Source organism: Terrapene carolina, unplaced genomic scaffold, assembly GCF_002925995.2.
Source record: "Terrapene carolina triunguis isolate 2854851 unplaced genomic scaffold, T_m_triunguis-2.0 Scaffold740, whole genome shotgun sequence".
In the NCBI taxonomy this organism is placed as follows: Eukaryota; Metazoa; Chordata; order Testudines; family Emydidae; genus Terrapene; species Terrapene triunguis.
This window is the reverse complement of record NW_020665091.1, coordinates 3,291,901-3,316,623: the sequence shown is the minus strand read 5'-3', so window position 1 is coordinate 3,316,623 and position 24,723 is coordinate 3,291,901. Positions and strand designations below refer to the sequence as shown.

The 24,723-nt window shown below is 50.6% G+C and overlaps 1 protein-coding gene across 5 annotated transcripts in view; it reads left to right on the top strand.

The window, feature by feature from the left end:
* ATN1 (atrophin 1) overlaps window positions 1–22,664 on the top strand; it is a 79,665-nt gene extending 57,001 nt beyond the window's left edge. For 4 of the 5 annotated variants that reach the window (XM_024210974.3, XM_026660228.2, XM_024210972.2 and 1 more), the window contains exons 2-10: window positions 3,245–3,450; window positions 3,676–3,813; window positions 4,142–4,255; window positions 6,432–8,311; window positions 17,323–17,545; window positions 17,678–18,395; window positions 20,187–20,330; window positions 20,682–20,862; window positions 21,536–22,664. In XM_024210974.3, coding sequence (XP_024066742.1) covers window positions 3,373–3,450; window positions 3,676–3,813; window positions 4,142–4,255; window positions 6,432–8,311; window positions 17,323–17,545; window positions 17,678–18,395; window positions 20,187–20,330; window positions 20,682–20,862; window positions 21,536–21,569 — 3,510 coding nt within the window. In that variant the 5' untranslated portion in view covers window positions 3,245–3,372 and the 3' untranslated portion in view covers window positions 21,570–22,664. Of the gene's footprint in view, window positions 1–1,532; window positions 3,451–3,675; window positions 3,814–4,141; window positions 4,256–6,431; window positions 8,312–17,322; window positions 17,546–17,677; window positions 18,396–20,186; window positions 20,331–20,681; window positions 20,863–21,535 lie in introns of those variants that run through there. The other variant, XM_029913605.1, reaches the window with a different exon arrangement.
* Window positions 22,665–24,723: the final 2,059 nt, after the last annotated feature.

The window sequence follows — 24,723 nt, the reverse complement described above, 5'->3', positions numbered from 1 at the left end:
AGGGGTCCCTGCCATTCTCCATGTCATTATGAATGTAGATATGAAAGGCTGACCATGTTTTTATTTCATAAATGTAAAGATCAGAAAGCACCACTGTGATCATCCAGTCTGACCCCTTATATAACAGGCCATAGAATTTCACACAGTAATTCCTGTACTGAGCCCAATAATTTGTGATTAAATTACATTATATATTTTAGAAAGATGTAGTGATTCCAGGTAATGGAGATTTTATGACAGCCTTCAGTAATCTGTTCTAGTGGGTAATTACTCTCACTTTAAAATGTGCATAATATTTGTGTCTGTTTGAAATTGTGTGTTGTACATTTGATCTACATTTTGTAGCTATTCCAGGAAACATTTCTGATAAGAAAGAAATTTGGAGTGTATTCAGCTTTATATTCTTTCTCTGACATGAGTGTGGTATGTGGAGATAAGACTAGTTGTCATTATTAAGCTATTAAATAACGTAGTGTTAGAAGGTTGGAGTTAAAATTGTGCATTATAGTTTGATGTGTGACTTGAGGATGATAGTATTGTTGAATTTAAAGTGTGTGTGTTAGAGAGTTTATCGGCGTGTTGGTGTCATTTATGTCTTATGATGGCACTGGGCTAATGCTTGGAAACTGCATGTGAATGTTGTCTTTAGCTTAGATTTTCCTTGCTTTTTAGTATTTGCATTATGAGGAAATTCACTTGAGAAATGTTGATTCTAAGGCCTTACTATACTATAAGTCTCATCAGTTTAACTGGATTGATTTAGACACCAATGACCAAATTAAGCTAAAGCAATATAAGCAATATTGAAACTGATTCAAGTGGGTCTATGTAACAGGGTTGGGACTCACCACCCGGCACCTCCTACTGGTCGTCTCGGGAATTAGCTCAGTCCAGTGGAGCGCCCTCTTCTGGTGGTGTCCCGCCCGTTGTCTCGCCCTTGGTTGGCGTCTGAGTCCGCGCTGCTCTCCAGCTCGCAGTGTTCTCTTCAGGACCACTGCCCTGCGGCAGTGCCCCTCAGTCCGTCCACACCCCCTTCCAGGGGGGTTAACAGAAGTCTTTGCACTAGCCTCAACGGCCTGCCACAACCCCCACGTCTAGCCCCTCTTACGTCAGGGGGCAGGTTGCAGCCTGACTCGGCCCCTGCTCCACGGCCCAGTGCAGCACAAGGGAGAAAGGGGGGGACCCAGGCCCGCCCGCTACTCTGGGTCCCGATCCAGGGACCCTCTAACGGCAGCCTCTCGGCCCTCCTTCTCTCCCTTTGCCTTCAGCCTTCCCTGGGTCACTTCCCCCTGACCCAATTGCACCCTCTAGGCCCTTCTATTCAGGGCTGGCAGTCTGGCAGGTACCAGGCTGAAGCTCCACTCTGCTTCCCTGAGCCTGCCCAGCGCTGCGCTGTCCTGGGTGCTGGTCTCCTGCTCAGCAGGCAGACCTTCCTCTCTGAAGGTCTGGGACAGATTGACTGCTCTCTCCCTGAGCAGCCTTTTTATAGGGCTGAGCCTGGCCCTGATTGGCTGTCTCCAATCTGGGCCCTGATTGGCTCCCAATAAGCTCTTCTCCGATTGGCTGCCTATTTGCGCAGGCTCACTGGCCTGCTGCAGCCTAAATTCTCCAGGAGTGGGACAGCCGCCCCACTACAGTCTACATAAGGGGTTTGCACTGGTTTAAGTAGATCAGTTTTAAATCAGTTTTAGTTAAATCAGTGCATTTTTCTAGTAAAGACTAGAGCTAAGTTAATTTGTATGGAAATTATTGTTATATGGGCCCTAGATGACCTGCAGCATGAGGGGCAGATAAAATATGAATGAAATTAAAGTCGCAAGTGCCTTTCATCTGAGGATCTCCAAGCAATCTGAAACTATTAATTAAATAGATCTCATACTCCCCCGAGAAGTAGGTCAGTATCAATTATCCCCATTTTATAGATGGGGAAATTGAGATACAGGAAAGAGAAGTTCCCAAGGTAAAAGAGCAAGTCAAAGGCATGGCTGCGAATGGGATCCAGGAATCCTCACTCCCAGTTCCTTTGCTTTAACCCACTAGACCCAAACTCCCTTGCTAGAGCAAGGAATAGAATCTAGAGTATCCTGACTTCCCTTGCTACAACGCTCTAGGACCCACTTCCCACCCAGAGCTGTAGGAATCCTGATTCCCAATCTCCCTGTGCTAACCCATTAAACCCCAGCCCATTCCAAAGCTGTCAGTTAGTCATCTCAGATGCAATGGAGGCTTTGACTCCTTGACCTTAATGCCTTATCCACTAGATCTACTTTTCTCTCTGGGAACTGTCCACCCTAGGGATAGAGTCTGTGAGGGGGCGCATGTCCAAGAGCAGAGATGGGATAGTCTCTCTCTGTGTGGCTCTGGGGAAACTCCACCTGGAATCATGTACTCAGCCATTGACCCCTCAATCCCAGAAAGACAGTGACAAGCTGGGAGAGCTCAGAGAAGAGCCACCGAAAACACTTCAGGGATCAAAGGGGTCTAGTTCTGAGGAAAGATTCAAACTTAAATGGGCCAGATTTTGTTTGTGGCTTGCAAAGTCAAGTTAAAATGCATATGCTTGTGTATATTGGGCACCCCTGCAGATGTACAGCGTGAACAGGACTTGTCAGCATCTCTGTATAATAAGCTTGTTGCAAATGTGGTGCATTCATGGATGTGTGTATTGTTGGGGCTGAGTTTGCATAATGTAACCCCCAGCAAAGGCCACTTGGAGACCATTTCTCTGGGTGAGCTATGACTGTTACGTAACTGGGCAAGAGTATTAAGGTCTGGACTGCACTGAGACCAGCTGCAAAGAACTGCTTATAAAGTCAGAAGAATCATGATTGTGAACTTAAATGCTAATGTTTTTAAGCAGCTTCTTTTTTTTTTTTAATCCCTCCTTTAAATAAAAAAGTAACCAGGGAAATGAAATGTAAAAACAATTTGAGATAATGTAAAAATTCAACACTCCAAATACCGAGGGGACCGATTTCTTCCATCACATGGGTACCACTCCACTACAATGGGAGTAAGAGATAATAATCTTAAATAATTTTCTGTGGACATCCAGTGAGCAAGCATTAAGATTATTATCTCTTATTAGTGAAGATCCCCAGGTTTATAAATAAAAGATATGGCAACAGTAGTAATTTTTTGGCATTCATATCATGAGCTGAAATTTTGGTGTGAAGTGACCTCATACACACAACTCACTCTCTTTTTCCATTTTTCTGTCTTTGTCTCCCTCTCCGTCTTTCAGGGTCCACTAAGAACCTGTAGTAGCTCTGGAGTGAGCCCTTCCGGAGGAGCTGACCCTGCCCGAATCCCTGAGGCCATCATCTCAGTCTCCCGGGGAACAGTGGAAGGGGGGGAAAGTGACACAAATTTATGTTTTCATCCAACTGGGCCAAGGAGAATGGGGGTCCCACACCCAAAAGAATGAAGACTCGACAGAACAAAGACTCGGTATGTGAAAGGGGAGGAGGTGGTGGGTAACCAAGGACTGGAAAAGAAGGAGAGCTGTGGGTCAGGACTGAGGTGCATCAGAAAAGCTATGTGGTGAATGTAGGACTGGAGCAGTGGAATGCTGTGGGTTAGCACTGAGGGCTTCAGCAGAGCTGGAAGGTGGGGCAGGGGTTGCATAGCAGGGGGAGCTGCAGGGCGCACTCAGTGTGTTTTCTCACATCTTAGATGTCAATGCGGAGTGGACGGAAGAAGGAGACTCCCGGACCCCGAGAGGAGCTCAGGTCACGGGGCCGAGCCTCCCCAGGTGGCATCAGCACTTCTAGCAGTGATGGCAAAACTGAGAAATCCCGGCAAACCAATAAGGTAGGAAACATTAGTATGATATTGAGTGGTACCATGAGGTCCACCAAGAACCTGGCAGGGATTGGTTCTTCCACCCTGCCCTCAGGAACTTTCTTATCCCCCAACCATTTTACCAAGAGGTTATCCCCCACCGACCTTTTCAGTGTTTGTTTTTGCTAGGTTGTGACCTGCTAGAGAAACCATGACTCCTAAATCCCCAGGGTCCTGTGTCAATCTGTCCAATCTGTCATTTTGTGTACAAATTACTTGTATGTCAGCTGTCTCTCACCCACTGTGGGAGCTTCGGGAAGGAGTTCCATGTGTGACCCTTCTCTCCTCTCCCTTGCAGAAAGGACGGGTGGAGGAGTCCTGTACCCCCAAGGGTAACAAGCAGGGCCGGATGGAGGAGATTTCAGAGAGTGAAGGGGAGGACAGCAATGCCCCCAAGAAAACCAAAACTGAGGTGAGTTTCCCTTTGCACCCCACAAACACCTCCATGGTCTGGTGCAGGAAAAAAGCCTCTGGGAGTTCCCCTCCCTCCCTCTTGCGCTGGATCAGGTCCACGGACCCGTCTAGCCCGCTGCCCCTGCTGCACTGGATCACACCATTGTGTTGGTTGTGGGCTGACAGGCTTTACCAAGCAAGAAGAGACAATCCTCACCCATAAATAGGCCTCCTCCCACATTTCAGGGGCTTGGCCCAGTCCCAGCACTTCTCTTTCTGGGGCAGGAGGTGGCTCCCCAGAACCCAGGAGCATGTAGTTCCCCAGGATATCCCTGTCAGGTCTAGCATATCTTCTGTCCAACTTGTCCTCTGGGGTTGAGATCATGCTGGCCACAAATCATCACTTGCCGGATTTAGGTCTGGCTCAGCCAGCTAGTCTGGGACCTCCAAGCAGCCCTGGATGTGATCAGCTAGCTTGCTGCTTTGTCAATTCAGGGACACTGATTGTGTGTCTGGACTGTCTGGAACTGCCCTACAATGATTCTAGTTAAGTGGTTATATGAGTTAACACTCATGAATTCTCTTCCTGGCTCTGGGAGGGCTATAGGGCCTAACAGTTTAGAGCAGAGGAGACTGGGAATCAGGACTCCTGGTTTCTATTCTCAGCTCTTCCCCCGACTCAGTGTATGATCTTTGCCAAGTCCTTTCCCTCTCCTTATTACTGTTTGCATTTCAGTGGTGTCTAGAAACCCCAACCAAGATTGGGCCCATTGCTGTAGGCGCTGTACAAACACGCAGTAAGAAAAAGCTGTGCTCTAAAGAGCTTACCTCTAAATAGACAAGACGGGTGCAGGATTTTTAAGCTGTTTGGAGCAGGGTCTTCTTGTTATATGTGAGTACAGCACCCAGCACATTGGGGTCCTGATCCATAATGGGTTCCCTACACGTGACTGCAATCCACAGAATACTAATACCATTTTACAGATAGGAAACTGAGGCACGGAGAGATGAAGTGACTGGACCAGTGTCACACAGGTCTGTGGCAGAGCAAGGGATTGATTCCAGATCTCCCAAGTCCCAGTCTAATACCTTGACTACAAGACCATGCTTCCTGTGTAACAGGGGTATCAGATATCTGGCCTGCATGATGTATTCGTGTGGCCTGCAGGACATATTCACATTCTCCAGAATCTCTGCTTTCATTTTTTAGAGAAGTAAGTTTCTTGCCCTTCTGCTTGCAGAAATGACCTTTTAAACGTGACCCGAGTGTAACTGATTCAGTGTTGTCTGCCTGGGTCTGCAGACCGCCTGAAATGAGGACTCAGAGGAGGGAACTCCTCAGTCCGTTTTGGGTCTTTTGCTCTTTACACAACAAACATAATATGAAGGAACCACATAGGCACAGTGGGGTCCAAGGACATTCAGAGGAGATTCACAGAGACAGGGACAGGGAAGGTGGGGAGCAATAGAGAAAGGGGGATGGGAAGGAAGAGACATGAGGGGCAGAGATAGCAGTGGCCCAACAGGCTGCGGGTTTCCTTCCTCAGTGCTGAATGTGACGATAAGGCATTGAACAAATAATAAATAATCACTGAATATTTAGTTAGTTCATAAAGGCCATATTCTCCCCTTGATCTCTGTACAAATCTCCCACTGCTGCGGAGGGGGATAGTCCTGAATTATAGCCTGGACCACAGACCTGAATTCAGCTCTTCCTTCCAAATACGTTTGACACTCCTGCTTTATAACTGTTCTCTGTGTGTCCATTACTCCCTCTGTCAAATAGGGCTAATGATACTTACCGACCTCCCCGGGGTCATGAGACTTAATTCATGAATGTCTGTCAAATAAGTGGAGCTTGGCAAATGGAAGGCACTAGGATTGTTATAAATACACTGCCAAAGGACATCTGCTTCCATCTGCTGTGAATCTGTTGCCTTTTCCTTTTCTGGGACATGAATAAAATAGGGCCAGGGGAGGAGGAGCATCTCACAACCTTCTTTGGTGCCTCCAGAGAGGAGAGTCACTGGGGACTACATGTAAGGGGTATCAGAAAAGGGTGACCTTCCTTCTCAGCTCCTATAGCGAGGGGCTGAGAACTTCAGAAAGGAGAATCTTTGGGGCTCAGAAAGGGTTAACTTTTTTGCTCATGCTCTGAGGGGCTGTCTGATATCTCCCTCCTCTCTGTACCTCAGGAGCTACCATGTCCCCAGTCTCCCTCGGATGTTGACAGCCTTGATGGTCACAGCTTCAATGATGAGATGAGCAGTGACCCACGGGACATTGACCAGGATAACCGGAGCACCTCGCCCAGTGTCTACAGCCCAGGCAGCGTGGAGAATGACTCAGACTCGTCCTCTGTGCTGTCCCAAGGGCCATCCCACTCCTACCGTCATCCCTCACTGTTCCCCCAGAGTCCCCCACCTGCCCCTCCAATTGACAGCCTAGCCCGTCCACTCGAGCCAGGTTTCAGCCTAGCAGGCGAGGTCCACCCTCAGGCCCCTGCAGGTGGCTACCACTCTCAACTTGAGACTCAGGCATCGAGGATTTTCCAGGCCCAGGCACCACCAGTGCCTGCCTCCTCTTCCTCTTCCTCTGCTGCACATGCTCCTCTTTATCCCACTGCGAGTGTGGTCCAGGGGGGGCCCAAAGCCACTAATGGAGGGGGGGGCCTCCCAGTGCCGGGAGGGCGTGAACAGACCCTTGGTGCCAAGCACAACCCACCACCCACTACTCCCATCTCCCTGGCCTCTGTGGCAGGGGGGCTACCCCCTCAGAAGACTCCCCCAGGCAACCCCCTGGTAGCACCCCCAGCTTCTGCTCCCTCCTTCCCCCATGTCACAGCCAACCTGCCTCCCCCACCAGCCCTGCGCCCACTGAATAATGCGTCCACCAACTCCAACTCACCTGGGATGGTGGGGCAGGCATTGAGTGGGCACCTCCCATCGCCCCATGGGATGGGGCAGGACAAGGCACCTGCCCCACCCCCCTCACGTTACCCCTATGCCCCCCCTCCACCCAGCTCTTCTGCTCAGTACCCTCCCCCTCCCCCTGCCCAGGCCCTGCCCAGCTACAGTGCCTCCTATGCCCACTCTTTCCCCCCACCTAGTGGCCTCTCCATCTCCAGCCAGCCCCCCAAGTACACCCAGCCCTCTCTGCCCTCCCAGCCCGTGTGGAGCCAGGGTCCACCACCCTATGGCCGCCCCCTGGGCAACACCAGCTCCCACCCCACTGCCTCCTTCCCTGGCCAGCCCTCCCAGCAGCCACCACAGCAGCACCACCACCATGGCCATGGCACTGGAGGGGGGGTCTCCCCAGCCACAGCAGCTCCTCCCCAGCCACCTGGAGGTTACCCCCACCCCTTGGAGTCAGGCACTCATCACCCTTCACATGTTGCCTATGGGTTACGTCTCTACCCACCCCACAGCCAGGCCTCATACAGCCAGGCTCCTTCAGCCTCCTCTTCCTCCTCCTCCTCCTCCTCCTCCTCTTCCCAGGGGACATACCCAGGTATCTGCGCTCACCCCCAAGGGCAGAGTCCTGCTGCCTACGCCTTCCCTCCGCCACCTCCACCCTCACCTGCGCATGGAGCTGGCCCACCAGTCACCTCTGCCTCTGTCACCCTCTCCACTGTCATAGCCACCATGGCCTCCTCCTCAGCCCCCTACAAGACGGTGTCACCCCCTGCTCCTCCCTCCACTGTGGCCCCCTATGGGAAGCGGGCAGGCTCACCTGCCCCCACATTCCAGCCCCCAGCTCCCTACAAGCCAGGCTCACCCCCTTCTTCCTCCACTTCATCATTCCGTGCAGCCACGCCCCCCGGGTACAGAATGACCTCTTCTCCAGCGGCTGGCAGCTACAAGGCCCCTTCACCTGCTCCCACTGCCCCCCCATTGCCTGGCGGCATGGGAGCCCCTGCTCCCCACCTACCACCACTACCACTGAGCGCTGCACAGATCAAGCAAGAGCCGTCAGAGGAGTACGAGCCCCCGGAGAGCCCAATGCCGCCGGCTCGGAGTCCCTCACCAGCCCCCAAAGTGGTGGACGTACCAAGTCATGCCAGCCAGTCAGCCAGGTGAGCAGGGAAGAGCAAGACAGAGAGGGAAAAATAAGACAGAGGGAGGAACATGGAGACAGAGGGAGAAAAGAAGGGGAGAGAGGAGGGTGGGGGAAGGGAGGGCAGCTTTCCAGGGCCTGCAGCAACAAGTAACCCCCACTGGAGTCAAAAAGAGTGAGTTATCCAGAGGGTGGGCCTTTGTGCTTGGCATCCAGGAAGGGCTGGGTCGCTGCAGCCCTCGCATAAATTAGAGCAACCCAGTTTGCAGGGGGGGCATCGTTGCAGCCTGACACAGTGCCTATACCAGGGAATTTTCCCCCGGACTTTTGGTTTATGGTACCTATAAGCTGCCACAGTGGCATACAGTGGTGGGAGAGGGGATGAGAATCTCACCCTGTGTGTTTGGGGAAGGAGATTGGGCCACAGAGGTAGGGTGCTGGATGCAAGTAAGGGAAAACCATATGAAAAATAAGGGACAACACTTTATTTTAAGGGACATTTTAGGAAACACCATTTCCCTTAGCATATCATGTATTTGTCTCTCAAGTGTACGTTTTTTGTGTCCTCGTAGATACAATACAAATATCATAAGCTTCAGTGAATTGTTTAAAATGGTACTTATCAGTTTTCATACATTTCAATACATCTTTGTTCTGAAATCAATTCATAAAACTCTTTACATGTACAATTGAAATAAACTTTAATTTGAAGCTCAGCCTTAACAGAATCAATATTTAGCAAGTCTTTTTACACAAGGAAAATATTCTTTCCGCTGCTGCATTTGAGGTAGAAATGAACATAATAAATTCCATAAGTTTTAAGAGACTGGGAGAAGGAGCTGGCTACCATGTTTCAAAGTCCCACCCTTTCCCCTGCACACAATATTCACTGAACCTTCTTTGCTGTAACATACTAGTGCCCATATGTGGCAAGCATTTGCTATTTACTTAGTCATTAATAAACCTTTCCCTTTCCAAAAGTTTTCTAAATTCTTCCTCGCATTTCCTTACCTGTGTTATAAGTATAAAAACAGGCCTGGGGTCGAGAAACTTCTGAATATTTAGTATGTTTTAACAACAAAGTCTCAAACATGAAGCCACATCCAAGATTTTTTATTTCAGGTGCACAATTCAGTGCAGTCTTAAGACAATACCAAAAGAGAAAAAAAATTTGAGCTTTGTGGTTAGTTTTTCTTAAAAGTAGGGCTGTCAAGCAATTAAAGAAAATAATCGCAATTAAGCGCACGATTAATCGCACTGTTAATAATAGAATACTATTTATTTAAATATTTTTGGATGTTTTCTACATTTTCAATATATTGATTTCAATTACAACACAGAATACAAAGTGTACAGTGCTCACTTTATATTATTATATTTTATTACAAATATTTGCACAGTAAAAACAAAAGAAATAGGTGAATTGAAAAATACTAATACAAGTACTGTAGTGCAATCTCTTTATCATGAAAATTGAACTTACAAATGTAGAATTATGTACAAAAAAACCTGCGTTCAAAAATAAAACAATGTAAAATTTTAGAATCTGCAAGTCCACTCAGTCCTACTTCTAGTTCAGCCAATCGCTGACAAACAAGTTTGTTTACATTTGCAGGAGATAATGCTGCCCGCTTCTTGTTTACAGTGTCACCTGAAAGTGAGATCAGGCGTTCTCATGGCCCTGTTGTAGCCAGTGGTGCAAGATATTTATGTGCCAGATGCACTAAAGATTCATATGTCCCTTCATGCTTCAATCACCATTCCAGAGGAAATGCTTCCATGCTGATGACGGGTTCTACTTGATAACAATCCAAAGCACTGTGGACCGACACATGTTCATTTTCATTATCTGAGTCAGATGCCACCAGCAGAAGGTTGATTTTCTTTTTTGATGGTTTGGGTTCTGTAGTTTCCGCATCGGAGTGTTGCTCTTTTAAAACTTCTGAAAGCATGCTCCACACCTCGTCCCTCTCAGATTTTGGAAGGCACTTCAGATTCTTAAACCTTGGGTCGAGTGATGTAGCTAGCTTTAGAAATCTCACATTGGTACCTTCTTTGCGTTTTGTGAAATCTGCAGTGAAAGTGTTCTTAAAATGAACAACGTTCTGAGTCATCATCCGAGACTGCTCTAACGTGAAATATATGGCAGAATGTGAGTAAAACAGAGCAGGGGACATACAATTCTTCTTCGAGTGATTGTTCATGTCCATTCCAAGCAGGTGTGTGCGCGCCGCGTGCACGCCAGCCGGAAGATTTTACCATAGCAGCGTCCGTAGGGTCGGCTTCGGTGCCCCCTGGAGTGGCGCCTTCATTGCGCCTTATATAGGGGCCCGCCGACCCTCCACCCCCTCAGTTCCTTCTTACCACCGGTGACGGCTAGCTGGAACTTCGCTTGCTCTTCAGCAATCTTGGCACTGTCCCGTTTCTTCCTTGTAAATAGTTTAGTTAGTTTTAGAGTTAGTGTAGATAGATAGTTGTTGGGGGGGTTTCCCCAACGCATTCATCACCCCGCTGGGGCATGCCCGGGTCCCCAGGGTTTAAACTCTGTAAGGACTGCGGGAAGTTCATGCCAAAGAGTGACCCGCACTCTTCCTGCTTACGGTGCCTAGGAGAGAGCCACCAAAGAGACAGGTGCAGTATCTGCAGGGCATTCCGCCCCAGGACTCTCAAAGATAGAGAGCAGAGACTCAAAGTTTTACTAATGGAAGCGGCCCTGCGGCCACATTCGGACCCCGGGCCGGCTGACGCGGCGCCCAGCACTTTATCCTCGGTGCGTAGCGACCCGGCACCGGTAACACGTCATGAGGCTAAAGCCTCCAAACCCCGGCACCGGAGAGAGTCGGCACATAGGAAATCGGCCTATTTTCCAGCCCAGTGGCACCGCTCCCCAGCGACAGTGGGTACTGCTCCCCCTAGGTCCTCCTATTCGGAGACCTCAGACTCGGAGGCGGACTCGTACCGCTCCAGCAGATCGAGGAGCAGGCGGTCGACCTCGCGGGTGAGCCTCCAGCCTTATCCGCCGCAGTGGCAACAGCAGTGGCAACCGCCCCCCCAGTGGCCGTTTTGGACTCCATGGGCCTACCATCAGTCCATGGGACAGGCGTACGGGCCCTGCTCAAGGTCCGCATTGGTCTCATCGACATCGGTGGCTCCGGCTCAAATGTCTCCACCACCGGCACCGCCGTCTGACAGGAATGTGCCACAACAGAACCTGGCATTGCCTAGTCAGATACCGGCACCAGCAGGGACCGTGGTTCCGACGCCGCAGGCACCACCCAGCACACCTCGTCGTTTGGTCTCGACTCTGGTACCGGCCGCGGTGCCGCATCCTGTACCTGCACCGGCCACGCAACCTGAGTACCGTGTTCCGCAGCCCCCCACAGAGGCCGAGGGCATAGAGGAAGGCCCTTTGCAGGTGATCTCCTCCTCTTCCTCTCCGGATGAGGCGGTCGCGGGAACTTCAGCGGCACCGGCCCTAGAGGACAACAGGATCCTCCAACAGTTACTCACGTGTGCAGCCCAGAGCCTCTCGATCCAAGCCGAGGAGATCAAAGTGGATATGGATCCGGTGGTCGACATCCTGACCCCGTCGGGCCCATCCAGGGTAGCCCTACCTCTGATAAAAACTATTGCGGACACATCCCGCACCTTGTGGCAGATGCCGGCCTCATTAGCCCCCACGGCCAAGAGGGCAGAGAGGCGATATTTTGTCCCCTCCGAGGGCCATGAAACACCTTTATGCCCACCCTCCCCCAGACTCCCTAGTGGTGGATGCGGCCAACCAAAGGGAGCGTCAGGGGTTCCAAGGGGCTACACCAAAAAACAGGGAGGCCAAGAAGTTGGACCTGTTTGGGAGAAAGGTGTATTCAACAGGGGGGCTGCAGTTGCGTATAGCCAATCAACAGGCTATAGTGAGCCGGTATGGTCACAATACATGCTTGGCACTGTCTAGGTTCACAGAACTCCTTCCTCAGGAATCGCGAACCGAATTCTCAGCCCTAGTTGAAGAAGGGAAATTAATTACCCGAGCGTCCCTCCAGGCATCCTTGGATGCGGCGGATGCAGCCTCATGCACATTGGCGACTGGGCTGGTCATGAGGCGGGGAGCCTGGCTTCAGGTCTCAGGCCTTCCACATGAGGTCCAACAGACCATCCAGGACCTCCCCTTCAAAGGGCCCATGCTCTTCTCTTCTATGGGGGGAGGGATAACTCAGTGGTTTGAGCACTGGCCTGCTAAACTCAGGGTTGTGAGTCCAATCCTTGAGGGGGCCACTTAGGGATCTGGGGCAAAATCAGAACTTGGTCCTGCTAGTGAAGGCAGGGGCTGGACTCGATGACCTTTCAAGGTCCCTTCCAGTTCTAGGAGATAGGATATCTCCATTAATTTAAAAGACAGATAAGAGGCTGCATAGCCTAAAGGACTCGAGGGCTACCCTTCGATCGCTGGGCTTACACACCCCAATTACCCATCGTAGGCAATTCAGGCCGCCACAGGCCCCACGGCCGTACCAGCCTCAAAACCGCACGGACGCGTTGCGCAGGCGGGCCGGGACCGGCAGAAGGAGGCAACAACAACAGCCCTCCGGCCAGTCATCTGCCCAACCAAGACCACCACCGGGGCCTAGGGCCCCATTTTGATGGCACGGTCGGGGACAACCTACCAGTCACAACTCTGGATCCGTCCAACCCTACCTTTTTGTCACGTCTGTCCCCCTTCTATCGTGCATGGGCCCGAATCACATCGGACAGCTGGGTGCTCTGCATGGTACAGAGGGGATATTCTATCCAGTTCTCCTCCCTCCTGCCCCACCAGCCCCCCTCCCTGCCCCTCTTCAGGGACCCCTCTCACGAGCAACTTCTAATTCAAGAAGTGCAGTCCCTCCTCGCAGCAGGGGCAGTGCAGGAGGTTCCTCAGGAGTTCAGGGGCAGGGGCTTCTATTCCCCCTATTTCCTAATACCGAAAGCGAAAGGGGGCCTCAGACCTATTCTGGACTTGCGGAGTCTAAACAAGTTTGTGAAAAAGCTCAAGTTCCGCATGGTCTCCCTATCCTCCATCATACCCTCCATGGATCCAGGAGACTGGTATGCTGCCCTCGACTTAAAGGACGCATACTTTCATATTGCAATAATCCCTCAGCACAGGCGTTACCTCAGATTCGTCGTAGGCAACGCCCATCTTCAGTTTACAGTTCTACCCTTTGGACTGTCAGCAGCCCCAAGGGTCTTCACAAAGTGCATGGCAGTCGTGGTGGCCTTCCTGCGCAACCAGGGAATTCAGGTGTTTCCCTACCTGGACGATTGGCTCATCAAGGGCCGTGCCAAGGAGGCTCAGGTGGTTTTCATCAGGAAGACCTTCCTCGAGCTCGGCCTCCTCCTGAATGAGGCCAAGTCCACACTATCTCCAACCCAAAGAATAGAATTTATAGGGGCGGTCCTGGACACGACACACGCCAGAGCGTACCTCCCAGAGACCAGGTTCCGGACCATGTCCAACATTATTCTCGGTCTCCAACGTTACCCGACCACTACAGCAAGAAATTGCCTCAAGTTAATGGGTCACATGGCGGCGTGCACCTATGTGGTGGGCCACGCCAGGCTCAGACTGCGCCCGCTCCAGTCCTGGTTAGTAAAGGTGTACCGGCCGGCCAGGGACTCCCTAGACTCCATAGTGACGCTCCCTCGACCAGTGCTGGATTCCCTCCAGTGGTGGCTCGACCCACGGGAGGTCTGCGCCGGAGTACCCTTTCTCAGCCCCCAGCCCTCTCTATCCCTGGTAACGGACGCATCGGATCTGGGGTGGGGAGCGCATCTGGGGAACCTCAGAACCCAGGGTCTTTGGTCACAAGAGGACCTTTCCTTACACATCAACATCAGGGAGTTACAAGTGGTGCATCTGGCATGCATGACCTTCAAACCCCACCTGGCAGGCAGGTGTGTTTCTGTCCTTACGGACAACACACCAGTGATGTTCTATATCAACAAACAGGGTGGTGCACGCTCCTCTCCCCTGTGCCGAGAAGCCCTTGCGTTATGGGACTTCTGTGTACAGAATGCAATTCACCTGACAGCATCCTATCTACCGGGGAAGCAGAACGGGCTGGCAGATGTCCTCAGCCGCTCGTTCCAGGGCCACGAGTGGTCTATTCGCCGAGACGTAGTATCCTCAATTTTCCATCTCTGGGTCCATCCCCAGATAGACCTGTTTGCCTCAAGAGAGAACAGGAAGTGTCAGCAATTCTGCTCCCTCATGGGACACAGTCCCAGGTCCCTGACGGACGCCTTTCTCCTCTCCTGGGAAGACGGCCTACTTTATGCTTTCCCCCCGATTCCCATGGTTCACAGGGTAATCCTCAAGACTCGCAGGGATCATGCTCGTGTCATCCTGATAGCGCCGGCATGGCCGCGCCAACACTGGTACACATCGCTCCTGCACATGTCCATACGGGCGCCCCTCAGGCTGCCCCTGCTCCCAGACTTGATCACACAGGATCGGGGTCGCCTACGTGACCCGAACCTGGAGTCGCTCCACCTCACAGCCTGGATGCTCCATGGCTAAACCCTGTGGAGATGCAATGCTCTCATCAGGTCAGGCAGGTCCTTCTCGGTAGTAGAAAACCCTCCACCAGGACCACGTACATAACCAAGTGGAAGCGCTTCTCCATCTGGGCCGAACAGCGGGGGCAGGTTCCTTTGCTTGCCCCAATCCCTCTCATATTGGACTATTTGCTTCATCTGAGACAACTAGGACTCTCCCCCTCTTTGGTTCGAGTCCACTTGGCAGCTATCTCAGCATTCCACCCAGGAGCGGGAGGGAGCTCAGTTTTTGCAAACCCACTGGCTAGTCACTTCCTCAAGGGCCTGGACAGACTGTTCCCGCATACTCGTCAGCTGGTCCCGGCTTGGGACCTCAATTTGGTCCTGTCCACCCTCACAGGGCCACCTTTTGAGCCTCTGGCTTCGTGCTCGCTGTTATATCTTTCATATAAGATTGCGTTCCTAGTGGCTATCACATCGGCCAGGAGAGTGTCGGAGCTTAGAGCACTGATATCAGAGCCTCCATACACGGTCTTCCACAAAGACAAGGTCCAACTCAGGCCGCACCCAGTGTTCCTTCCTAAAGTGGTCTCCCAATTTCATGTCAGGACATTTTTCTCCCGGTGTTCTATCCGAAGCCACACTCCTCCGCTAAGGACGTTCCCTGGACGTTCGCAGGGCCCTGGCATTCTACATTGAAAGGACTAAACCCTTCAGGAAATCAACCCAACTTTTTGTTGCCGTGGCTGACAGAATGAAGGGGCTCCCGGTCTCGTGACAGCAGATCTCCTCTTGGATCAAAACCTGCATCAGAGAATGCTACCGTAGGGCTAACATACCAGCCCCGCCTATCACGGCCCACTCCACAAGAGCGCAGGCCTCCTCCGCTGCATTCCTGGCCCAGGTCCCGACACAGGAAATTTGTAGGGCGGCCACATGGTCCTCAATCCACACTTTTACAGTGCACTATGCCATCACGCACCAGGCCAGAGATGATGCAGCCTTCAGCCGCGCAGTACTTCAGTCTGCAGTGACCTCCGACCCCACCACCTAGGTTCAGGCTTGTGAGTCACCTGCTTGGAATGGACATGAACAATCACTCGAAGAAGAAAAAACGGTTACTCACCTTTTTGTAACTGTTGTTCTTCGAGATGTGTTGTTCATGTCCATTCCAATACCCACCCTCCTTCCCCAGTGTCGGAGTGCCGGCAAGAAGGATCTGAGGGGGTGGAGGGTCGGCGGGCCCCTATATACGGCGCCATGAAGGCGCCACTCCAGGGGGTGCCAAAGCCGACCCTACGGACACTGCTATGGTAAAATCTTCCGGCTGGTGTGCACGCGGCGCGCACACACCTGCTTGGAATGGACATGAACAACACATCTCGAAGAACAACAGTTACAAAAAGGTGAGTAATTGTTTTTTCTCCCCTAAGGAGTTCAGTCACAAATTTAATTAATGCATTATTTTTTTAATAAGAATCATCAGCATGAAAGCATGTGCACTGGAATGGTGGCTGAAGCATGAAGGGGCATATGGATGTTTAGCATATCTAGCACGTAAATATCTTGCAATGCCAGCTACAAAAGTGTCATGCAAATGCCTGTTCTCACTTTCTGGTGACATTGTAAATAAGAAAAGGGCAGCATTACCTCCTGTAAATGTAAACAAACTTGTTTGTCTTAGCGGTTGGCTGAACAAGAAGTAGAACTGAGTGGACTTGTAGGCTCTGAAGTTTTACATTGTTTTGTTTTTGTGTGCAGTGATATAACAAAAAAATCTACATTTGTAAGTTGCACTTTCACAATAAAGAGATTGTACTACAGTACTTGTATGAGGTGAATTGAAAAATACTGTTTCTTTTGTTTATAATATTTACAGTGCAAATATTTGTATTAAAAATAATATACACTTTGATTTCAGTTACGACACAGAATACAATATATATGAAAATGTAGAAAAACATCCAAAATATTTAATAAATTTCAATTGGTATTCTATTGTTTAACAGCACAATTAAAACTGCGATTAATCACATTCATTTTTTTAATCGCAATTAATTTGTTTGCGATAATAGCATGAGTTAACCGCTTAATCGAGAGCCCTACTTAAAAGATTAGGTTTCTTCAGGCTGAATTCTACACTGAAAACAGGGTCTAATCAACAGTTACTTTGAAGCTGCTCTGCTAAGGTTGATTCAGCCTGTCCTTACTGATACGACAAATTAATGAAATAAGGAAGTCTAGGGATGGTCCCTTAAAATAAGGGATGGGTAGTCACCCTGCACAGTGGGGATTGCTGGGGCGGGACACAGCAAGGGAAGGGGTATATCAGGTGTGTGGGGCACAGCTGCTTTCCACAGCTCTCACTGGCTGCAAGATCCCTGCACACCCTCCACCTTCCTTGATACATTTCCAGGCTTGTGCCAGTCCTCACTATTCCCCTAGTCCTCCATCTCTCTCACACTCTGACACTTGTGCCTCTGTTCTTCTCCACAGGTTCAACAAACACCTAGATCGTGGCTTCAACTCCTGCTCCCGTACAGACCTTTACTTCGTGCCCCTGGATGGCTCCAAACTCGCCAAAAAACGGGCGGATCTAGTAGAGAAGGTCCGCAGGGAGGCTGAACAGAAGGCCCGGGAGGAGAAGGAGCGGGAGAGGGAGCGGGAGAGGGAGAAGGAAAGAGAGAGAGAAAAGGAGAGAGAATTGGAGAGAAGTGTGGTAGGTGTTGCAGTGACCCCACTGGGGAGAATGGGGCTGAGCAAGAGGTGATGTTTAGGGATCACAGTGCCCCCTGCTGGAGGAGGCTCTTGTTAGCCTCTGACACTGAAAAGCTTCTCTGCTCTCTTGCAGAAGATGGCTCAGGAGGGCCGGCCAGTGGAGTGTTCATCTCTCGGCCCTGTCGCTCACCGTCCATCCTTTGAGCAAGGCAGTGCCGTGGCTACCGTCCCGCCGTACCTGGGCCCCGACACTCCAGCTTTGCGCACGCTCAGCGAGTACGCCCGGCCCCATGTCATGTCCCCCAGCAACCGCAATCACCCCTTCTATGTGCCGCTGGGTGCTGTTGACCCCGGTCTGCTGGGCTATAATGTGCCAGCCATCTACAGCAGTGATCCAGCCACACGGGAACGGGAGCTGAGGGAACGGGAGGCCCGGGAACGAGACCTGCGGGACCGGGACCTGCGGGAGCGTCTCAAGCCTGGTTTTGAAGTCAAGCCAGCTGAGTTGGAGCAGCTCCATGCTGTGCCTGCTGCTGCCATGGATCCTTTTCCGCGCCATGGAGGGCTGGCTCTGCAAGCAGCCCCTGGCCTACACCCTGCTTTCCCCTTCCACCCAGGGCTGGGCCACCTGGAGCGGGAGCGGCTGGCACTCGCCACCGGCCCAGCCCTGCGTCCCGATATGTCATATGCTGAGCGACTGGCGGCTGAGCGGCAACATGCAGAGCGGGTAGCTGCCCTGAGCAATGACCCCCTGGCCCGACTGCAGATGCTCAATGTGACGCCCCATCATCACCAGCACTCACACATCCACTCCCATCTCCATCTGCACCAACAGGACGCCATTCATGCAGGTGAGGGGAGTGCGAGGGCTCAGGGTGGGATCCCCAGCCTCCAATGCTCTCTTTCCCCCGTAGGTTGTCTCATTGGCTCATTTTCATACTGTATCTCTTGTCTACACCAGAAAATTTAGGTGCTTCCAGTTCTGGTTCTAGCTTCTGAGCAAGTCTTAGAATCATCTCAGCCTGCACATGTTCAGTGCTAGTGTAGAAGGAAGGCGCAGGCAGCGCCACTGCATGGGCTGTCTTGGCCCTTTCAGTGCAGTCCCTCAATGCTTATGCCCAGCTCAATTACAGCCCCGAGCACTGGTGGGATCAGATGGGAAGCTCTCCATCCACTAGACACATGTCGAGCTGTACTCAAGTAGTCCCAGCTCTGCTTAGCTCCTCCACCTCATTCAGGATAGGCCTAAGCAGTCTTGGCTAGTCTTGGCTCAGCCCCGCCCCCCTAACTCCATCTTATTAGAGGCACAGAGACCTATTCCAAATGCAGTTTTATTTCATTTTTTTAAATATTGCTGTTTAATAGAATAGAAAACTCTATACAATTTTTTTTTTTTAAGTTTTAAGTCTTTATCCTTTTGGACCAATGTGTTTCAGCTCCTGAAAATGCAAGCACACCAGAGAGAGGCTAGCGGACACACACAGCATCACATGGCTGCTCTTATCTTACTGGGTGCTGATGTGGGCAGTGTCTTGGCTGCAGCTCTCAGACTCCTTGACCTGAAAAAGTGAAACCAGGGACACTAGTAACTATAGACACAGACACACCCCTATGCCCGAAGAAATCCGAGCTCTCTGCTCACCTCCTGATGTCTCCTACTGCCTAAGTTGGGAGATGAGGTGCTGGGGGTGGGAGTAGGGGAAGTTTGATGGCTGGGCTACACAGAGAGACCTGGAGGGATGTCCTCCCATCAAAGTTGGGTCCTGGCCATTTATATCTCAGCATCCTAAAGAGAAACAAGGACAAGGAGAAGTTCAGCAATGACAAACTCAAGAAAACAAACCCCAGCTACCCAATAGTAGAAAATAATTGTACCAAAGAGAGGAAGCACCATATCCCCTTGAGCATTCAAAAGCAGCAGTGCCAGCCATACCAATCTGTTGGGAACCTGGTGACTGTATGCGTAGGCACCTGGATGGTTTGTGTAGATCTATGTCCCAGCACAGATCCACAGACGGCCCTATTCAAAGCAGTTAGAACCAATCAAAATGATAACAGGAGCAAACTAATATCCATTATTCCCCTTTTACTGATGCACCTCCTACCAGCATTCCAGCATCTAACACCACATAATGATATGTCCATCCAGAAGAAGCAGCTACCATACTAAATAGTAATATGTTGATGAGGTACAAAGTACGTGCAAGCTCGAGTGCCTGCATGTTGGGCATCCAAAAATAGAGGCACCCAAAATGAATGGATACTTTTGAAATGTAGCCCATGCAGCATATGGGCTTTATGTTGTGCATGCAATATGTGGCCTCATGCCTATGCTGCACATCTAGGCTGTGCCTAGAACTGGAGGGTGCCCAAACTGGAAGTGCCCAAATGCCAAGCTCTGGTGATGGTTGCAGAGGAGGATGTTGCGTGTGATCTTGCAGAAAAATTTTCCATGAGCTAGTGTGGATACAAGGAACAAATACAGAAACAAATGGGACTAAAAATGATTGACCTTGCAATGGTTCTGCCCCTAGTACAGAACAGCCTGGCTGTGTGTGTCTCTCTCTCCCTCCCCCTTTGTTCCTCACTTTCTTCCCCTACTTCCATAGCACAGAGTACCTATGGATATCTTCTCTCCCCAGCCTCAGCCTCTGTTCACCCCCTTATTGACCCATTGGCCTCGGGGTCGCATCTCACTCGGATCCCATACCCAGCTGGTACCATCCCCAACCCACTCCTTCCTCACCCACTACATGAGAATGAGGTGCTGCGCCACCAACTTTTCGGTAAGAACACTGGTGGGAGCTGTGGGGCAGGACTGAAGGGCATCAACACAGCTAGAAGAAGCAGAACTGGGATAACAGTGAGAGACTGAGGTGCATTAATAGCTATGGGGTGCTGTAGCACCAGGACTGGAAAATCAGGGTACTGACAGGTTAGGATTGAAAGGCACTGGCAGAGCTGTGAGAGGAGAACCCAGGGTTGGAATACTGGACTGGGAGGTGCAATAGGTCTGGATTAAGCAACATCGATGGAGCTCTACTAGTGGGGCATGATTGAGTCAGGGAGGAGTGGATGATGATGGGGCTGAAAAGATGACATGATGTGTTCTTTTTCTTGCTTTTCTTTGGTTGAAGCTGCCCCCTACAGGGACTTGCCGGGATCTCTCTCTGCTCCCATGTCCGCAGCTCATCAGCTCCAGGCCATGCATGCACAGTCAGCAGAGCTGCAGCGTCTGGCTCTGGAGCAGCAGCAATGGCTTCACGCCCATCACCCTCTGCATGGAGTGCCACTCCCTACACAGGAGGATTATTACAGGTGTGTAGAAGCCACTGCTCGGGGGAGTGGGATATAAAACCTTTTGCCTATAGGGCACTGGTTCAAATCTGGCCCCAGGATGAGGGAACTAATGGGATAAGGGAATGGGATAGGAGGTCCTTTGCCTCAAGGTACCAATTCCAATCAGATCCCAGGTTTGGGGGGACTGGAATATGGAGTCTTTCACTTCTAGGATGCACCAGTTCCACTATGGCCCCAGGTTGGTAGCGATTGAAAGTCATTCACATCTGATGGCTGTTCCATGGCCCTCATGCTAAATGAGTATGTGAAGTCTCAGCCCTGTTCTTAGGAGGGGCAAATGCCTGCTTCACAAAAGCTGGCAGCACAATTGGCACTACTAACTGATCTCCTTGTTGTCAGAGGACTGAAAGGGTCACAGAGCTGGATTCCCCCTCTCCTCTGTGAGGGCTGTCTCCGGGACGGGGAGAGCACATTGGCAGGGGAGCAGTATGTGTGTGTTCGGAAGTGACTGGGTTGTACTGCTCTGGGGATTTACCAAGGATTCAGTTACTGAGCCAGCAATTTTATCAGGGACTAAATTGACGTGAATAAATGAATAAATACAATTCACAATATTAAATCCTCTCTCTCTCTTTCTCTCTCTCTCTTTCCATCTTTTCCCTTCATTCTGCTATTGCCATGCCTCTCCTAGTCACCTGAAGAAAGAAAGTGACAAACCCCTTTAAATGGACCCCAACCCTCACAATGACATCATCATGTCTCCCTCTCCAGAGGAGCAACCAACCAACCAAATCCTGGGGAGGGGAAGCTGTAGAGTGATATATCCCGATCCTACTCAGCACCGTGCAAGACAAGAAGGGGTGGAGAAAACAAGACGGCCACCCTGGGAGCAAAGAGGGGGAGGGGAGAGAAGAGGGGAAGGGAGTAAAACACCAACAAAAAACTTGGAGCATTGGCTGGACTTTGAAAGGGGCACTGAAAGAGACAAAGTTGATGTTGCAAAGAGCTGGTGGTACAAAGAATCATGGGGGATTCAAAATGGCGGCTGCTCCATCTTCTCTTTTAAAAGTTGTTGTGTTCAATTTTTAAAAAAATGGTGGACAGCATCTTGAGACTTTTCTCCATAGGGCGGCAGCCCCTTCTGCTTCTTTGAGTGAGCAAACGTGGCCAAGAGGCAGCCACTCAAACGCTGGTGGAATTGCTTTTCCAACTGGCCCCACCCCACCCTGTTTGATTTGATGTAAGATATGGCTTAGAAGTGCAAGGCATCATGGGACTTTTCAAAAATGGGCAATGCTGCTTCCCACACTCCAAACCCTTTCAGGAGTGAATGTGGCAAAGAGATGCAAGCACCATTGGAACTTTTCAGAATGGACACTGTGACTTTCCCACACTACTCTTGAGGGACTGGGCCTGGCCATGAGGTGCAAAGCACCATAGGACTGTTTTCAAGAAGGTGGCTGTATTTTCTCCCACCTTGAGGGAACAGACATTGCCAGAAGGTGCAAAGCACCATGGGCCTGTTTTTGAGATAGTAATTGCCCCTCTCCCTCCCAACCCACTTGGAAGGGTTGATGTGGTCAAGAGACACAGGATATCCTGGGACTGTTTTCAAGATGGTGGCTGCCCCTTTCCCTTCACCCATTCCAATTGATGTACTTTAACTCATGCACATCCCATTAGACGTGGCGGTTTTGTGTAGCAATTTGTGACTCTCCAATCCGTGTGTGTGTGTGTGTGTCTGATCTCACAGTTGTATATCTCGATCTGTCCCCATATATATATTTACTTAAAACATTAAAAAAAGCTATGGAAAAATACCCAAAGTCCCCCACATTCCCAGCCCCCAACATGCATTCTAATAATTTATATATATAAATATATATATGAAGCTCTTAAAAAAGAAAAGCAACCAAACAAAAAACCCTTCCAGAAACTGACTTTCTTGTGTTCATTTCAAAGGAGCTGGGAGTAAGGGGATGTGAAAAACAGCACATTGCACTGCAGTGTGTGAAAATGGAGCATGGTCCCCCAGATGCACAGTGGCCCTAGCTCCAGGATGGGGTGTAGGGAGATGGGATGTGGCCAAGTCATGAAGAGTGATACCTCTGAGATAGGGCCCCCAATGCGGGGGCAAGTTGGGGGTATAGAAAGATTTGACATGTGCAAGATATGAAGGGCAGCTTCTCTGAGAACACAGCACCTATGACTGTCAGCTGGGGTGTTGAGATAAGGGTCCTGTGCATGATATGAAAAAAAGGTGACCTAGTGCCAGGTTGTGGTGTGGAGGAGATGGAGATGGCGAGGGAACAGAGAGCAACACCCCATCAGTCAAGTACCCCCAGTATTAGAGAACTGTGGAAATCTGAGGCATAGCCAGAATATGAAGGGCAATACCTCCAGTAGCACAGCACCTCCCAGTGGCAAAACAGAGTGTGGGGGAGAAGAGGCAGGGCCAGGGCATGATGAACAACACTGCCCCTAACAGCAGAAGGCCCCCTTTATGCCAATCTGCTTGCTAAGAGATGGGGCAATATATGAAGAGTAGCACCTCCTGGAGCACAGTAGCCCATAACACCAAGTTGGGGGAGGGGAGAAAGTGCATGTCCAGGGTATGAAGGATAGAATAGTGCCGCCTAACATGAGGTTGGGGTTCTGGCAGATGCAGTGTGTCTGGGGTATGAGCAGTACAGCAGAACCTCAGACTTGCGAACACCTCAGGAATGGAGGTTGTTCTTTCAAAAATTTACAACTGAACATTGACTAATTACAGCTTTGAAACTTTACTATGCAGAAGAAAAATGCTGCTTTTAACTATCTAAATATAATGAAACAAGCACAGAAACAGTTTCCTTCCTTGTCAAAGCTTTTTTTTAACTTTCCCTTTATTTTTAGTAGTGTATTTTTAACACAGTACTGTATTTGCTTTTGGGGGAGGGGGGGGAAGCTGACTCTGCTGCTGCGTGATTGCATATTTCCGATTCCAAATGAGGTGTGTGGTTGACCAGTCAGTTTGTAATTCTGAGGTTCTACTGTACTTCCTGCAGCCCAGTACCCCCTAATGCCAACCTGGGTTATGGGGGAGATGGGCATGTCCAGGAGCTGAGGGACATCACCTCCACACCTCATTGCTGTGAGTGTGCAGAGCAGTGGTGCAAATAGAAATCATTTCTTGCCAGTACTGCACTCATGGGAGGGACACAAGGGAGGACACATGACTCTCCATGTGACTCCTTCCCGTCCCCAGCCCGGGGCCCCCATGCGCTCCCCGTCCCCTCCGACACCCCCCTTACCTTTCTAAAATGATGCTTTGGGCTCCTGGTGCCACCTGTACTTCCAGGTGTCATTGAGGATCCAGCAGCACCCCAAATTTAAAACTTCTTAAATGAAAGGATAGGAAGGACAATCACCCCACTTTCCATTAACACACTAACTTAACACTAACACTCCCTTATGCCCAAAGTAAGCATCCCCCAAACTAAGCTTCTGCCAGCTTGCAGAATTTTATCTAAGTATTGCTCTCCACCAGGCACTAGGAAAGCATCTGGGTTTGATGGAAAAGAGGCATAGAACTGTGTGTGCCATGTACATCTTGATAGAACTACAGCCCAAATTGTTTTATTATTTTTCTCAGCATGACATACAGGAGGGGCAATCAAAATCAGCCTGGCAGACAGGGCCGTCCCTAGCCATTTTGGTGCCCTACGCAGCCCCCCAGGCCTCCGGGGGGGGGGGGGGTCAGGAGCAGCCTTGGGGGGAAGGGGGGAACTGATCCCCAGCACAAGCTGGCAGAGGGGAGCGGGTTGGGGCCAGACCACTCCACTTCCTGTAGCCCCGTGTGTGCAGGGCAGGCCCAGCCCTGCACTCACGGGGTGGCGG